The 17,863-nt window shown below is 30.8% G+C and overlaps 1 protein-coding gene across 4 annotated transcripts in view; it reads right to left on the reverse strand.

The window, feature by feature from the left end:
• Positions 1–17,863, reverse strand: part of LOC6045655 (hemicentin-2) — a 149,616-nt gene that overhangs the window by 14,126 nt on the left and 117,627 nt on the right. For all 4 annotated transcript variants that reach the window (XM_038254539.1, XM_038254538.1, XM_038254537.1 and 1 more), the window contains exons 13-17: positions 12,868–12,949; positions 12,477–12,618; positions 5,527–5,711; positions 5,130–5,353; positions 4,541–4,676 (exon numbers count right to left, since the gene is read on the reverse strand). In XM_038254539.1, coding sequence (XP_038110467.1) covers positions 4,541–4,676; positions 5,130–5,353; positions 5,527–5,711; positions 12,477–12,618; positions 12,868–12,949 — 769 coding nt within the window. The remainder of the gene's footprint in view (positions 1–4,540; positions 4,677–5,129; positions 5,354–5,526; positions 5,712–12,476; positions 12,619–12,867; positions 12,950–17,863) is intronic.

Here is a 17,863-nt window from a genome sequence, read left to right on the forward strand (position 1 = left end):
ATCTGGCAACCCTGTCTCGAGTTATAACCACTTAAGTGATATTTATGTACTTTTTTGTAGCCGGATCTCATTTAAATGTATAAAAACAATGTCCGGATCCTTCATCCGACCCATCGTTGGTTAGGTAATCGAGAGACCTTTCCAACGAGTCCACAACATTGAAGATCTGGCATCCCTGTCTCGAGTTATAACCACTTAAGTGATATTTATGTACTTTTTTGTAGCCGGATCTCACTCAAATGTATGTAAACAATGTCCGAATCCTTCATCCGACCCATCGTTGGTTAGGTAATCGAGAGACCTTTCCAACGAGTCCACAACATTGAAGATCTGTCATCCCTGTCTCGAGTTATAACCACTTAAGTGATATTTATGTACTTTTTTGTAGCCGGATCTCACTTAAATGTATGTAAACAATGTCCGGATATATCATCCGACCTATCATTGGTAAGGTAATCAAAAGACCTTTCTAACGAGTCCAAAACATTGAAGATCTGGCAACCCTGTCTCGAGTTATAACCACTTAAGTGATATTTATGTACTTTTTTGTAGCCGGATCTCATTTAAATGTATGTAAACAATGTCCGGATACATCATCCGACCTATCATTGGTAAGGTAATCGAAAGACCTTTCTAACGAGTCCAAAACATTAAAGATCTGGCAACCCTTTCTCGAGTTATAACCACTTAAGTGATATTTATGTACTTTTTTGTAACCAGATCTCATTTAAATGTATGTAAACAATGTCCGGATCATCATCCGACCCATCGTTGGTAAGGTAATCGAAAGACCCTTCCAACGAGTCTAAAACATTGAAGATCTGGCAACCCTGTCTCGAGTTATAACCACTTAAGTGATATTTATGTACTTTTTTGTAGCCGGATCTCATTTAAATGTATGTAAACAATGTCCGGATACATCATCCGACCTATCATTGGTAAGGTAATCGAAAGACCTTTCTAACGAGTCCAAACATTGAAGATCTGGCAACCCTGTCTCGAGTTATAACCACTTAAGTGATATTTATGTACTTTTTTGTAGCCGGATCTCATTTAAATGTATGTAAACAATGTCCGGATCCTTCATCCGACCCATCGTTGGTTAGGTAATCGAGAGACCTTTCCAACGAGTCCACAACATCAAAGATCTGGCAACCCTGTCTCGAGTTATAACCACTTAAGTGATATTTATGTACTTTTTTGTAGCCGGATCTCATTTAAATGTATGTAAACAATGTCCGGATCCTTCATCCGACCCATCGTTGGTAAGGTAATCGAGAGACCTTTCCAACGAGTCTACAACATTGAAGATCTGGCAACCCTGTCTCGAGTTATAACCACTTAAGTGATATTTATGTACTTTTTTGTAGTCGGATCTCATTTAAATGTATGTAAACAATGTCCGGATCCTTCATACGACACATCGTTGGTTAGGTAATCGAGAGATCTTTCCAACGAGTCCACAACATTAAAGATCTGGCTACCCTGTCTCGAGTTATAACCACTTAAGTGATATTTATGTACTTTTTTGTAGCCGGATCTCATTTAAATGTATGTAAACAATGTCCGGATCCTTCATCCGACCCATCGTTGGTAAGGTTATCGAGAGACCTTTCCAACGAGTCCACAACATTGAAGATCTGGCAACCCAGTCTCGAGTTCTGGCCACTTAAGTGATATTTATGTACTTTTTTGTAGCCGGATCTCACTTAAATGTTTGTAAACAATGTCCGGATACATCATCCGACCTATCATTGGTAAGGTAATCGAAAGACCTTTCTAACGAGTCCAAAACATTAAAGATCTGGCAACCCTTTCTCGAGTTATAACCACTTAAGTGATATTTATGTACTTTTTTGTAGCCGGATCTCACTTAAATGTATGTAAACAATGTCCGGATATATCATCCGACCTGTCATTGGTAAGGTAATCGAAAGACCTTTCTAACGAGTCCAAAACATTGAAGATCTGGCAACCCTGTCTCGAGTTATAACCACTTAAGTGATATTTATGTACTTTTTTGTAGCCGGATCTCATTTAAATGTATGTAAACAATGTCCGGATCCTTCATCCGACCCATCGTTGGTTAGGTAATCGAGAGACCTTTCCAACGAGTCCACAACATTGAAGATCTGGCATCCCTGTCTCGAGTTATAACCACTTAAGTGATATTTATGTACTTTTTTGTAGCCGGATCTCACTCAAATGTATGTAAACAATGTCCGAATCCTTCATCCGACCCATCGTTGGTTAGGTAATCGAGAGACCTTTCCAACGAGTCCACAACATTGAAGATCTGTCATCCCTGTCTCGAGTTATAACCACTTAAGTGATATTTATGTACTTTTTTGTAGCCGGATCTCACTTAAATGTATGTAAACAATGTCCGGATATATCATCCGACCTATCATTGGTAAGGTAATCAAAAGACCTTTCTAACGAGTCCAAAACATTGAAGATCTGGCAACCCTGTCTCGAGTTATAACCACTTAAGTGATATTTATGTACTTTTTTGTAGCCGGATCTCATTTAAATGTATGTAAACCATGTCCGGATACATCATCCGACCTATCATTGGTAAGGTAATCGAAAGACCTTTCTAACGAGTCCAAAACATTAAAGATCTGGCAACCCTTTCTCGAGTTATAACCACTTAAGTGATATTTATGTACTTTTTTGTAACCAGATCTCATTTAAATGTATGTAAACAATGTCCGGATCATCATCCGACCCATCGTTGGTAAGGTAATCGAAAGACCCTTCCAACGAGTCTAAAACATTGAAGATCTGGCAACCCTGTCTCATGCTATGACCACTTAAGATGCGACTTAAGAGCCCTTGAGTGACATGTGTGTTTTTTGTATTCCGGAACTTAACGAAATCAGACGAAAATTGTGTCCAAACCCATCATATCACATATCACCCATTGTTGGAAAAGGGTGAGGAAGGCACCAACCACATAGGTGGATTAAGTTAGTTTTTATTTTTAAAACCGCTTTATATTCCCAAGCATTGGACTTAGAACAATGGTCAATATAGAGACTTTTATGTAAAATTTTCTGGGGAATCGATTCCCTCTATCGATTCTGAAAAATTTTGACGCTTAGACTACTTTTCAAAAAAACAGTTGTAGTAATTGATTTTTGTTTTTTTTACGAGAGACATACCATCCTGCATTTTTCGTGAGTCTTTTAGTAACATTTTAGGCTATTTCCTCAAAAATTTTGGGCGAAAAAAAATCGTGACATCACCATCAAATTTAATTTTTAAACATAAAAACTGAAAATCTCATAAAAGTGGCGTGTATTTTTGTTTCAGTGTATTTTTTCAGAAAGCCCGTCCAATTTCCTACAAGTTTGTCTCTGACCACTTTTTGATACGATGCAACGGCTTCGAGATACAGTAATTTTTAAATTTCAAAATACAAATATATTTAAATACCTTACGCCCTTTTCAATTGTTATTTTCGAGTACTATTGGCTCCATATACACAAAAACGGCTTATATAGGCCTAGGATAATATGTCTACAAAGTTTAATTGAAATCGGAGAGGGTCGGGTACAAAAGTACCAGAAAAATTCCTGATTTGAGCTGGAATTGCTCTTTAATAACATTGGATTAAAATTTAAGTTCATTTCAAACCACAACAAAGAACAAAAAAACATTGATATTATTGAGCAAATTCTATGATTTTAGAATTTAAAAAAAATAACAGTTTTAATGAAAACATAGATTTTATCACTGTTTCAAAAATTTGCCGAGATCCCGGGAATTCCCGGGATTATAGAAATGTTTTTCCCGTTTCCCGGGAAATCTAATTCCAGGAAAATTGAACGCCCATCTCACCACAAATAACCTTCGGACGCCTAGAAATGAGCAGAAACTTGCAACAGAGCCCACAAAAGACCCGGGTGTCGATAAAGTGGATTGCTTTGCTTTTTTATCTAGTAATTATTTTTGATGCCAATGTTGTTGTATTCAGCAACACATTTTAAATTTTGGAAGATAAACCATCTTTCAAACAACAACTTAAGATCAAATAAATCAAAACATATTTTGAGACTTGTTTCGTTTCGTAAAACATGAGTAGGGCTTGTAGATAATATAAAAATGTTTTGATTTTCAATAAAGTTTCCCCATTTTTAAATTATTCTGTTGAAACTTTTAAAATCTTCGAATTCCGTTTTCAAACAGGTTGATGAAACATTACAATATAAGCAAATCATGTATTATATGTATGTATATTTTAGGGAAATAAATTGGATTAAAACTAAATTTTATCAGTTTTGGTTTTGTTCAGATATGAGTAAAATTTTGACAAAAACTGTATTCGCGATGATATGTAAAGAAAATCTTCGTATGGTTTTAAACCTGGTTGGGAAAGAAAGAATCACAGAATTACATCTGGAGCAACATTAACAATCACTTTGTCATGTTCTGGAACAGAACATTATTAATTTCCCCTTCAAAGTTTTGACTCTGTGACCAACCCTAGTGACCTTGAAAAAACCCTAAAACCTTGCCCTTACTGCCAACTTACTCATGTTGAACTGGGCCGGAATGACGTCCGGATCGGGCTCGTCCTCGTTGGCCAGCTCCTTTGAAGTGTTTTTCTTCCGCAAACTGGCCCGAATGTTCTCCTGATAGTGGTTGTTGTGCGTTTGGCCGGTTTTCAGCTTCAGTTGTGGGTTGTTGTTTTTGTTGTTGTTGATTGAGTCCAAGTTATATTTTGGTGTGTGTTTGGGAAAGGAAGTAGAAAGTAGAAAGAGAGCGATGAGTCAATTTGCATGGGTCCGGTATTGGTTTGTTTGTTTGCAAAACATGGTTTCCGATATGGTATGATGAACTCGAACAATAAGGGAACGGAAGTCAATACTTAGCAATTGCAGAAAAAGGAAGAGATCTTTAACAAACTGTTTTTAATTAACTCTATCGTTCAAACTCAAATTTACTCTGAAAACATGATAAATCATAAAAGCCATATTTTTATGGTATTTTGTAGATGAGACCACCAGAGTCCAGTAAAAACCTCGTTCCCCTATAGTTCATCGCACAGATCAATGCATGCAATGTAACAGAAACCCAACATCCGGAGGAACCCCGGATCCCAGGGCAGCAAGCAGCATTACCTTCAAACAATTAGTTCCGCATTCGAAATCGTTCGAAATCACAATATTTTTTGTTTGCTGTGCAATTTTCATATCACTCCGTTTGCCGTCGTCCGTCGTAGTCCGGCGTCGACAGCAGCTGACCGTCCCCAGGATCGCTTTGGTTGAAATCGAGAGGGCCAATATTATGATGGTAAGCAGGACACCGAGAGTCATCGGGAGCCACTCGGTCGAGTGTTTGCCTTCTGCAATTAACAGTCAGTTACTCTCCTATCACTCTTTAGCAATGGAATTCAAGTGGTGCTTTTCAAGCAAAAGTATCAGTCGAATCAACTGGCCAACTGACTCAGCGCGGTTTAAAACCAGGCAGACCAATAAATTCGACTGACTGGCTAAATGCTGGAGCGGCGGAACTTACCCGACTGGAACGGATGAATGTGGCCAATCTCAAAGTTGGGGATCACCACGCCGATGCTGGAGCCACGCTGGTTGACGGCGTACATCACGCAGGAGAGGGAGTTGTTTTCCAGCGACATCACGTTGGTGAGCCACTCGAGCCGCTCCAGGAAGAAGTACGGTTCGTGTTTGTTCGAGTAGTTGAACCTGGCGAAAGTGGTGAAATAGTCATTAGAATCCTTTTTATTTTTTGATTTGGTGGAACCATATGGTAATTAGTGGTATTTTGAAACTACTGGGCGTCATCTGTACTGTACATAGTTTTTTTTTTACTTTTTTAAATTGGCCAAATCATGGACGAAATCTGTTTTCATATTTTAAACATCAAATTTGAATTAAGTGACCCTATATTAGTCAAATTGGAGTGGTTGATTGCTATTACTGTATCGATATCAAGTGAATATTTTAGATATTCGACCATCGCCATCAAGGATTACATAAATATTTCCAGATATTTTTTTGGAATGGTTTGAGCTCAATTCTTGGCTCAATTACAAAAAATGTGATTCGAAAATCCGAAGATTAAATTACCCGGAGTGATTTTTTTCGCGGTCTTTGGATATCAGTCTAGATTGAAATATGAACATTATTTGAACTGTGTACTAGTTGGTTGTTTTAGTGGCGAAAAGTCAGCTCTGAAAGTTTCGAACGAGTTGAACACCATAACAACCATGCGTCTCCAGCAAAGTTTATTGGAAACTCATTTCGATGGAGAAAAAAATTGTTTCAGTTCAGTTGATGTACCGGAAACCGATTTTTATTTCAAATTCACTATTGTTGGATATGTAACATTCTAAAAACATTCTAAATTTTCATTTGATTTGTAAGTGGATTAAGCTATATTGTTGAAATGGTTCAGCATTTTTCATAGAAAGTCATACTAATCACCTTTCTTTTACAACGCATCAAGTAAAAATTGGTTCAACCGCTTGAGATATGATCCCTTAAAAAATGTAGTTTTGCGAAAATCGTTAAAGTCTAAAAAATTGACCACCCTATTTCGGATAGGACCACCCTAATCACAATACAAAAAAAACTAAAAACATGACTTTATCCACCTTAAGGTGGTTAGTGCCTTCCTCGCATTCATAAAGAGAATACACTACTCGGTGGATCAATCGGACCGCACACTGGACTCACAATCCAGAGGTCGCCGGTTCGAATCCCGCGGCGGGCGCTCTAAAATTCTTTGTGTAAATATGGGTATTCAGCGCCGTCGCTCCGTGCCATACTTTCATAAACATAGGAGCCCAGGGCGGCGAAGTCCTTGTAGATAAAAGGAAGACACTAGTGGTTGGTACTAGCAATGGTGGCCGACAGCTATAAAGTCAACTTCGTTCGCTCGCGTTGGAAAGGTCTTCCAAATATCTTTCCAAAAATGTATGCATGACGGGTTTTTTTTTTTTTCAAAAACCATCCTTTTTACAATCTTCCGAAGTTTAGCTAAAATCGTTTTTTTACATAACTTTTGAAGTACTTTTCAAAACTTTATAATATTAACTAGGGTCTTGTGGGACCCCAAGACGGATCGAATGAGACCAATACGGTCCAAATATATTTTTCGGTGCACGGACTCACATCCAGACACACGCAAAGACATTTGTTCAGAATTTGATTCTGAATCGATAGGTATACGTGAAGGTGGGTCAACGAGGTCGAATAAAGAAGTTCATTTTTCGGGTGATTTTATAGCCTTTCCTCATTGATGTGAGGAAGGCAAAAACGGGTCTAGTTATATTGCCCAAGGAACTCCCATGCCAAAATCTGAGCTCTTTTGATTCCGATTTGACGTGGAAGTTGACTTTGTTTATGATTATGTACAGCTGTAGTAGTGGGAATCATTCGGAAATTATGCTCTTTTAAGCACCCAGCTTGCTTAAAAATCTTTGGAAACTGATTTTTGTAAATATATGGCTAAACAATCGTTTTGAGCCGATTTTGAAGTTCAATTACAAATTTTTAATACAAATTTCATAGTTTTTACGAACTTTACGGTCAATTCTTCTCCAAACTTTAATCCTTTAATAAAAAACTTATTGAAAATTGAAAATTGAAAATTGAGAATTGAAAATTGAAAATTGAAAATTGAAAACTGAAAATTGAAAATTGAAAATTGAAAATTGAAAATTGAAAATTGAAAATTGAAAATTGAAAATTGAAAATTGAAAATTGAAAATTGAAAATTGAAAATTGAAAATTGAAAATTGAAAATTGAAAATTGAAAATTGAAAATTGAAAATTGAAAATTGAAAATTGAAAATTGAAAATTGAAAATTGAAAATTGAAAATTGAAAATTGAAAATTGAAAATTGAAAATTGAAAATTGAAAATTGAAAATTGAAAATTGAAAATTGAAAATTGAAAATTGAAAATTGAAAATTGAAAATTGAAAATTGAAAATTGAAAATTGAAAATTGAAAATTGAAAATTGAAAATTGAAAATTGAAAATTGAAAATTGAAAATTGAAAATTGAAAATTGAAAATTGAAAATTGAAAATTGAAAATTGAAAATTGAAAATTGAAAATTGAAAATTGAAAATTGAAAATTGAAAATTGAAAATTGAAAATTGAAAATTGAAAATTGAAAATTGAAAATTGAAAATTGAAAATTGAAAATTGAAAATTGAAAATTGAAAATTGAAAATTGAAAATTGAAAATTGAAAATTGAAAATTGAAAATTGAAAATTGAAAATTGAAAATTGAAAATTGAAAATTGAAAATTGAAAATTGAAAATTGAAAATTGAAAATTGAAAATTGAAAATTGAAAATTGAAAATTGAAAATTGAAAATTGAAAATTGAAAATTGAAAATTGAAAATTGAAAATTGAAAATTGAAAATTGAAAATTGAAAATTGAAAATTGAAAATTGAAAATTGAAAATTGAAAATTGAAAATTGAAAATTGAAAATTGAAAATTGAAAATTGAAAATTGAAAATTGAAAATTGAAAATTGAAAATTGAAAATTGAAAATTGAAAATTGAAAATTGAAAATTGAAAATTGAAAATTGAAAATTGAAAATTGAAAATTGAAAATTGAAAATTGAAAATTGAAAATTGAAAATTGAAAATTGAAAATTGAAAATTGAAAATTGAAAATTGAAAATTGAAAATTGAAAATTGAAAATTGAAAATTGAAAATTGAAAATTGAAAATTGAAAATTGAAAATTGAAAATTGAAAATTGAAAATTGAAAATTGAAAATTGAAAATTGAAAATTGAAAATTGAAAATTGAAAATTGAAAATTGAAAATTGAAAATTGAAAATTGAAAATTGAAAATTGAAAATTGAAAATTGAAAATTGAAAATTGAAAATTGAAAATTGAAAATTGAAAATTGAAAATTGAAAATTGAAAATTGAAAATTGAAAATTGAAAATTGAAAATTGAAAATTGAAAATTGAAAATTGAAAATTGAAAATTGAAAATTGAAAATTGAAAATTGAAAATTGAAAATTGAAAATTGAAAATTGAAAATTGAAAATTGAAAATTGAAAATTGAAAATTGAAAATTGAAAATTGAAAATTGAAAATTGAAAATTGAAAATTGAAAATTGAAAATTGAAAATTGAAAATTGAAAATTGAAAATTGAAAATTGAAAATTGAAAATTGAAAATTGAAAATTGAAAATTGAAAATTGAAAATTGAAAATTGAAAATTGAAAATTGAAAATTGAAAATTGAAAATTGAAAATTGAAAATTGAAAATTGAAAATTGAAAATTGAAAATTGAAAATTGAAAATTGAAAATTGAAAATTGAAAATTGAAAATTGAAAATTGAAAATTGAAAATTGAAAATTGAAAATTGAAAATTGAAAATTGAAAATTGAAAATTGAAAATTGAAAATTGAAAATTGAAAATTGAAAATTGAAAATTGAAAATTGAAAATTGAAAATTGAAAATTGAAAATTGAAAATTGAAAATTGAAAATTGAAAATTGAAAATTGAAAATTGAAAATTGTAGTTAAGTTTGCAGATTGAAGTTTGAATTTTGAAGTTTGAAATTTGAAGTTTGAAGTTTGAAGTTTAAAGTTTAAAGTTTAAAGTTTAAAGTTTAAAGTTTAAAGTTTAAAGTTTAAAGTTTAAAGTTTAAAGTTTAAAGTTTAAAGTTTAAAGTTTAAAGTTTAAAGTTTAAAGTTTAAAGTTTAAAGTTTAAAGTTTAAAGTTTAAAGTTTAAAGTTTAAAGTTTAAAGTTTAAAGTTTAAAGTTTAAAGTTTAAAGTTTAAAGTTTAAAGTTTAAAGTTTAAAGTTTAAAGTTTAAAGTTTAAAGTTTAAAGTTTAAAGTTTAAAGTTTAAAGTTTAAAGTTTAAAGTTTAAAGTTTAAAGTTTAAAGTTTAAAATTTAAAGTTTAAAGTTTAAAGTTTAAAGTTTAAAGTTTAAAGTTTAAAGTTTAAAGTTTAAAGTTTAAAGTTTAAAGTTTAAAGTTTAAAGTTTAAAGTTTAAAGTTTAAAGTTTAAAGTTTAAAGTTTAAAGTTTAAAGTTTAAAGTTTAAAGTTTAAAGTTTAAAGTTTAAAGTTTAAAGTTTAAAGTTTAAAGTTTAAAGTTTAAGTTTAAAGTTTAAAGTTTAAAGTTTAAAGTTTAAAGTTTAAAGTTTAAAGTTTAAAGTTTAAAGTTTAAAGTTTAAAGTTTAAAGTTTAAAGTTTAAAGTTTAAAGTTTAAAGTTTAAAGTTTAAAGTTTAAAGTTTAAAGTTTAAAGTTTAAAGTTTAAAGTTTAAAGTTTAAAGTTTAAAGTTTAAAGTTTAAAGTTTAAAGTTTAAAGTTTAAAGTTTAAAGTTTAAAGTTTAAAGTTTAAAGTTTAAAGTTTAAAGTTTAAAGTTTAAAGTTTAAAGTTTAAAGTTTAAAGTTTAAAGTTTAAAGTTTAAAGTTTAAAGTTTAAAGTTTAAAGTTTAAAGTTTAAAGTTTAAAGTTTAAAGTTTAAAGTTTAAAGTTTAAAGTTTAAAGTTTAAAGTTTAAAGTTTAAAGTTTAAAGTTTAAGTTTAAAGTTTAAAGTTTAAAGTTTAAAGTTTAAAGTTTAAAGTTTAAAGTTTAAAGTTTAAAGTTTAAAGTTTAAAGTTTAAAGTTTAAAGTTTAAAGTTTAAAGTTTAAAGTTTAAAGTTTAAAGTTTAAAGTTTAAAGTTTAAAGTTTAAAGTTTAAAGTTTAAAGTTTAAAGTTTAAAGTTTAAAGTTTAAAGTTTAAAGTTTAAAGTTTAAAGTTTAAAGTTTAAAGTTTAAAGTTTAAAGTTTAAAGTTTAAAGTTTAAAGTTTAAAGTTTAAAGTTTAAAGTTTAAAGTTTAAAGTTTAAAGTTTAAAGTTTAAAGTTTAAAGTTTAAAGTTTAAAGTTTAAAGTTTAAAGTTTAAAGTTTAAAGTTTAAAGTTTAAAGTTTAAAGTTTAAAGTTTAAAGTTTAAAGTTTAAAGTTTAAAGTTTAAAGTTTAAAGTTTAAAGTTTAAAGTTTAAAGTTTAAAGTTTAAAGTTTAAAGTTTAAAGTTTAAAGTTTAAAGTTTAAAGTTTAAAGTTTAAAGTTTAAAGTTTAAAGTTTAAAGTTTAAAGTTTAAAGTTTAAAGTTTAAAGTTTAAAGTTTAAAGTTTAAAGTTTAAAGTTTAAAGTTTAAAGTTTAAAGTTTAAAGTTTAAAGTTTAAAGTTTAAAGTTTAAAGTTTAAAGTTTAAAGTTTAAAGTTTAAAGTTTAAAGTTTAAAGTTTAAAGTTTAAAGTTTAAAGTTTAAAGTTTAAAGTTTAAGTTTAAAGTTTAAAGTTTAAAGTTTAAAGTTTAAGTTTAAAGTTAAAGTTTAAAGTTTAAAGTTTAAAGTTTAAAGTTTAAAGTTTAAAGTTTAAAGTTTAAAGTTTAAAGTTTAAAGTTTAAAGTTTAAAGTTTAAAGTTTAAAGTTTAAAGTTTAAAGTTTAAAGTTTAAAGTTTAAAGTTTAAAGTTTAAAGTTTAAAGTTTAAAGTTTAAAGTTTAAAGTTTAAAGTTTAAAGTTTAAAGTTTAAAGTTTAAAGTTTAAAGTTTAAAGTTTAAAGTTTTAAGTTTTAAGTTTTAAGTTTGAAGTTTGAAGTTTGAAGTTTGAAGTTTGAAGTTTGAAGTTTGAAGTTTGAAGTTTGAAGTTTGAAGTTTGAAGTTTGAGTTTGAAGTTTGAAGTTTGAAGTTTGAAGTTTGAAGTTTGAAGTTTGAAGTTTGAAGTTTGAAGTTTGAAGTTTGAAGTTTGAAGTTTGAAGTTTGAAGTTTGAAGTTTGAAGTTTGAAGTTTGAAGTTTGAAGTTTGAAGTTTGAAGTTTGAAGTTTGAAGTTTGAAGTTTGAAGTTTGAAGTTTGAAGTTTGAAGTTTGAAGTTTGAAGTTTGAAGTTTGATGTTTGAAGTTTGATGTTTGATGTTTAAAGTTAAAGTGTTTCCAAATGTCACTGATTGTGATTGTCCAATTTTGACACAACTTTTGTATCGCAATGCCATTTATGTACTTGTTTGTGTTAAATTTTCTATTCAGAAGTTCACCAACAAATCTCACTTATGAGTCTCGCAAGGAATTTAAGTTCTATTCAAATAGATCCGCACAGATCCGCAAAATTGTTTATTCGTCAAGCTTATGTAGACTACTTACAATTTTCTCACAAACTAGATATTATTTCTATTGTATAGATTTTTTCGTAGTTCCGGTTTAGACATGTCGAAATGTATGTACTGTGAATTTTCATTATAAAAGCGCATCATTTGATTTAATGGCGAATTTTTTAAATAATTTGTCGTGTATGCAGTTATTCTCACAAGGAATTTAAGTTCTATTCAAATAAATCATGTTGCACGTATAATGCGTTTCATTGCCCCGGTTAAATGTTGACGTCAAATAGTACCTCATTCTTCCTCCTGTTTACTCGTCATCCCAGCATCTTCTTCTCTCCCACAGACCAAACCCCGTTGCGTTTTGTGTTGAAACTCACTCACCTTCTTGCACCGGTTCTTTTGGAGACTAATTCCAGCACAAACATTTGCGGTAAACCCCCGTCATAACCAGGTGCACACTGGACCTCGGCAAACTGTTGCGTCCGGTTGTACACGGTACAGTTGGCCACCGGAGCCGGAAGATCTGCCCTCATTAGCGTTCGTGTTAGAGTGTGAGTGTGATGATGATGACGACGAAGGTGGTGATGATGCAACCCGTGGTTTTGTGTACAGGTCGTCGTTTGCAGGTCAAAACGTTTGCCGGATTTACACGCAATCGCACGTACGTGTGTGTGGGGATGTGTGTTTTTCGGCACCAGAGTTGAGTAGAAGAACAAACAACATGTTATGAAATTGAGGTTGTGGAGTGAAGCATTTCCGAGTAGGTACTTACCTGCCAGAATCATTTGGTACAAGCAGGGTTCGCTTTGGGTTCCGATCTCGTTGGAAGCCCAGCAGGATAGGGTACCGTAGTCCTGGAAAATAGAATATGGTGGGAGCAATGTTAGGATTAACCCGTGTAACAACGCCTGTGATCTAAATCAAAATAATTAGATAATAAAACACAGTACAACTGTGACTTCTAAACTTGTCCTAAACATGTAGATTTTTATTTATCGTACAGCAGGGTTACAAATAGTGTGTCAGAATGTGAAGGGCACAACATTTGATCGATTTATGTATTTTTTCAGATGTAAGATCTTCATCAAATGTTGATAACTGTAAAAAGACACTATTTTTTGGGTTTTTTTCACGTAATGTTTTTAGCTTCCGAAAATAAAAAAAAAATGACTTGATTTAAAAATTGAACAGTACGTGTAATAGTAAATTTCCCAGATATTAAAATGTTTTACTTTGAAAATCTGTCAAAAAATTACTAAGACATTCTTACCTGAATGCTGGACGCTTATTGGTTATCACTCAGAACCACAAAAAACCCTCATTTTATCTATTTTTTTAAATCTACAATGTTTTCAATCAAAATAATTTCGAAATTTTAAAATCCATCTCAATATTTAAATTCATTGAAATTTCGAAATAATTTTTGTTTTAAAAAGCAGCAAACTTAAAAAATTTAATTTTTTCCAACATTGAAAATCGAACCTATAATTTTCAAAACAACTTTTTCAACTCGAGATGACACTGAGAAAAACAAAACAAAAATGAAGGGGATCTTAGATAATATGTAAGAAAAACAAAAAAAAATCTCACAAAATAAGGAGGCTGTATCACGGTTCAATCAGAAAAATCATAAGAAAATTAAAAAAAAATGAAAACTTTTCGAACATTTTTTTCGCAAGAGTATTTTTCTTCATAAAGTATTTTGAAATTGGCAAAAATGAACATTTTTAAATATCACACAATAACAAACACGTTTTGTTGGGCTGACCATTATGTGCACTGTTCCGAAGTTTGGTGAAAGTGGGTTGCTGGAGTCCCGAGTTATAAAAACAAATGTTTACGGTAGTCTAACTTGTACGTGCGTCAAACGCGTCCTGACCTGAAATCCCTTTGGCCAGTTGTCGCACTTATATAAATTTTCAGGGAGTGACAAGAGAGCACGAAAAGATTGAAACTACTTTCACATGTAAATTGACAAAAATGCAAGGAGTTTTTTCGGATTTCGTCTCAGGATTGAAATCGAATTTTGGGGAACTGTGAAGGTCAAAAGGTGAGGCATTAGGGTGGAATAGGAAATTGATTATTTCAGCAAAACATTTTTTGAGTCCCAAACAACCTCCCTGGACCGAGCCACGTAGCCCAGTGGTAACGCTTCCGCCTCGTAAGCGGTAGATCTGGTGATCTTTTCCCTTCTGGAATCGATTGCTTAGTAAAGGGAAGGTAGTGTATCGTCACAAACTGGACCTTATCACGATACCTTAGGGAGGCGACCTATGGTATGTTAACATTAACCTTAACATGTTAACATTAAGTTGAGAATGCAACTGCCACTGAATCCGCTTTGTAAATGCCGGCCCCGGTACTCTTCAAGGGTGTTCCCTTCAGGAACTGGGAAAGATTTATTTACTTAAACAACCTCCCAAAATTTGGGAGCGATTGGTTAAGCCCAAGATTGGCGCAAAGCGAATGAAATTTTTATTGAAATTGCTATGAGCAGTTCTCTAGGATTTCGGTCATTCGATTTTTTTTGTATTTTTTAATCCGACTGAAACTTTTTTGGTGCCTTCGGTATGCCCAAAGAAGCCATTTTGCATCATTAGTTTGTCCATATAATTTTCCATACAAATTCGGCAGCTGTCCATACAAAAATGATGTATGAAAATTCAAAAATCAGTATCTTTTGAAGGAATTTTTTGATCGATTTGGTGTCTTCGGCAAAGTTGTAGGTATGGATACGGACTACACTGGAAAAAAATAATACACGGTAAAAAAAATTTGGTGATTTTTTTATTTAACTTTTATCACTAAAACTTGATTTACAAAAAACACTATTTTAATTTTTTATTTTTTGATATGTTTTAGAAGGCATAAAATGCCAACTTTCAGAAATTTCAGGTTGTGCAAAATCACTGACCGAGTTATGAATTTTTAATCAATACTGATTTTTGAAAAATCGAAATTTTGGTCGTAAAATTTTTCAACTTCTTTTTCGATGTAAAATCAAATTTGCAATCAAAAGTACTTTACTGAAATTTTGATAAAGTGCACCGTTTTCAAGTTATAGCCATATTTAAGTGACTTTTTGAAAATAGTCGCAGTTTTCATTTTTAAATTAGTGCACATGTTTGCCCAGTTTTGAAAAAAAATATTTTTGAAAAGCTGAGAAAATTCTCTATATTTTGCTTATTTGGACTTTGTTGATACGACCTTTAGTTGCTGAGATATTGCAATGCAAAGGTTTAAAAACAGGAAAATTGATGTTTTCTAAGTTTCACCCAAACAACCCACCATTTTCTATCGTCAATATCTCAGCAACTAATGGTCCGATTTTCAATGTTAATATATGAAACATTTGTGAAATTTTCCGATCTCTTCGAAAAAATATTTTGGAATTTTCAAATCAAGACTAACATTTCACAAAGGCCAAACATTCAATATTACGCCCTTTTAAAATGTTTGTCTTGATTTGAAAATTCCAAAATATTTTTTCGAAAAGATCGGAAAATTTCACAATTGTTTCATATATTAACATTGAAAATCGGACCATTAGTTGCTGAGATATTGACGATAGAAAATGGTGGGTTGTTTGGGTGAAACTTAGAAAACATCAATTTTCCTGTTTTTAAACCTTTGCATTGCAATATCTCAGCAACTAAAGGTCGTATCAACATAGTCCGAATAAGCAAAATATAGAGAATTTTCTCAGCTTTTCAAAAATATTTTTTTCAAAACTGGGCAAACATGTGCACTAATTTAAAAAAATGAAAAACTGCGACTATTTTCAAAAAAGTCACTTAAATATGGCTATAACTTGAAAACGGTGCACTTTATCAAAATTTCAGTAAAGTACTTTTTGATTGCAAATTTGATTTTACATCGAAAAATGAAGTTGAAAAATTTTTACGACCAAAATTTCGATTTTTGAAAAATCAGTATTGATTAAAAATTCATAACTCGGTCAGTGATTTTTGCACAACCTGAAATTTCTGAAAAGTTGGCATTTTATGTCTTCTAAAACATATCAAAAAATAAAAAAATTAAAAATATTGTTTTTGTAAATCAAGTTTTAGTGATAAAGTTAAATAAAAAATCACCAAATTTTTTTACCGTGTATTATTTTTCCAGTGTAGTCCGTATCCATACCTACAACTTTGCCGAAGACACCAAATCGATCAAAAATTCCTTGAAAAGATACAGATTTTGAATTTTCATACATCATTTTGTATGGACAGCTGCCGAATTTGTATGGAAAATTATATGGACAAACTAATGATGCAAAATGGCTTCTTTGGGCATACCGAAGGCACCAAAAAAGTTTCAGCCGGATTAAAAAATACAAAAATTAAAATTGAAGAAAAAAGACCGATTTCGTAGAGAATTGCTCTATGGGGATGTCCAGAACAACTCTCCCGAAGACAGTATGATGCTAAATTGCTCCTAATAAAAGTTACAGAGCGTTCAAGAGAGACATTGCGAAATACTCGGTATAAATCATACTTTTTGCCAACACTGCCAACCCAAGCGGAAACTTTCGAATACTATAATTAATTGAGGAATTGGGATGCAATTTATCTACATAATGTCCTCTGAACATTTCTCCATAACGATTTACGTTAGGTTCATCAAAATATAAGAACAATCATGTTTGTTTTGTATTTCATGGAAATGTTGGCAGAAAATGTGAGTTTCACTGATTATTTCAATACACTACTTTTGAAAACTCTGTATCTTTTTTGTAAAGCACTTTAGCACCATATGGTCTTGGGGCGAGATGTTCAGGACATCGAGGCTATAATTCTACGGTGTTAGTTTCATAAAAGAATAAAACATGAAATTTGTGAATTCAAAAATATGAAAGTGCAAGTTTTTCCATAGTAATTTCCAAACAAATTTCATTAGCTTTGCGTCAATCGTGGGCTTAACCAATCGTTCCCAAATTGTGGGAGGTTGGTTGGGACCCTAAGAGGAACCCAAAAAATGTGTTGCTGATTGGATTTTTACCATTTTCAATTTTCCCATATAACTCGATTCCACCCTAGTGAGGCATTGTGAGCTGCACAAAATGGCGTTCTTAACTCAATTTGACCCAAAATGCACGTACGACAAGTTAGCACGACGGCGACGAATTATGCTAAAATTTTATATGGAAGAGTCACAAAAAAAATAATTTTGGAAATTTGAAAATTTGGGTAGTTAAATATTACCTCTTTTTTGAGTAATTTTGTCAAAAAAATGTGTGAATATGTTAAATTCGGTAGAAACTTAAGAAAATTTTGACAGTTTCTGGTATTTACCATTTTCAGATGAAATATGTATTATTATTTTCTCTGCGTTCCTGAGATATAAAATAAAAATTTCTTACAATTGCGATGAAATTAATTTTATTGATAAAACCATTTCTAGGTTTGAAGATAATGTGTTACGATTCAAAATAATTTTCATTAAGAAAATCATGAAACTTTTAATTATTCAAATAAGTTCTGATTTGCTACATTTTGTTTCCTATCATAGTATTCAATTCAATTCAATTCATGTTTATTTGTTGTAGTAATCAGAATACAATTTGCTTAACTAATAACAGAATGCAGAGTTTTGGAGATCCTTACAACTACAAATAAATTCAAATATAATCAATTGGATGAAATAAATTCAGTTTCAGTCGGTTAAGTGAGAGCAGAAAAAACTTTATAAAATAACTGCTAATTCCTATCATAGTATAGTTAACTAACTTTCAAAACTTTTAGAATGTTGTTGTAACTGCTTTCCGA

The sequence above is a fragment of the Culex quinquefasciatus genome, chromosome 2 (genome assembly GCF_015732765.1).
Source record: "Culex quinquefasciatus strain JHB chromosome 2, VPISU_Cqui_1.0_pri_paternal, whole genome shotgun sequence".
NCBI classification, from domain to species: Eukaryota; Metazoa; Arthropoda; class Insecta; order Diptera; family Culicidae; genus Culex; species Culex quinquefasciatus.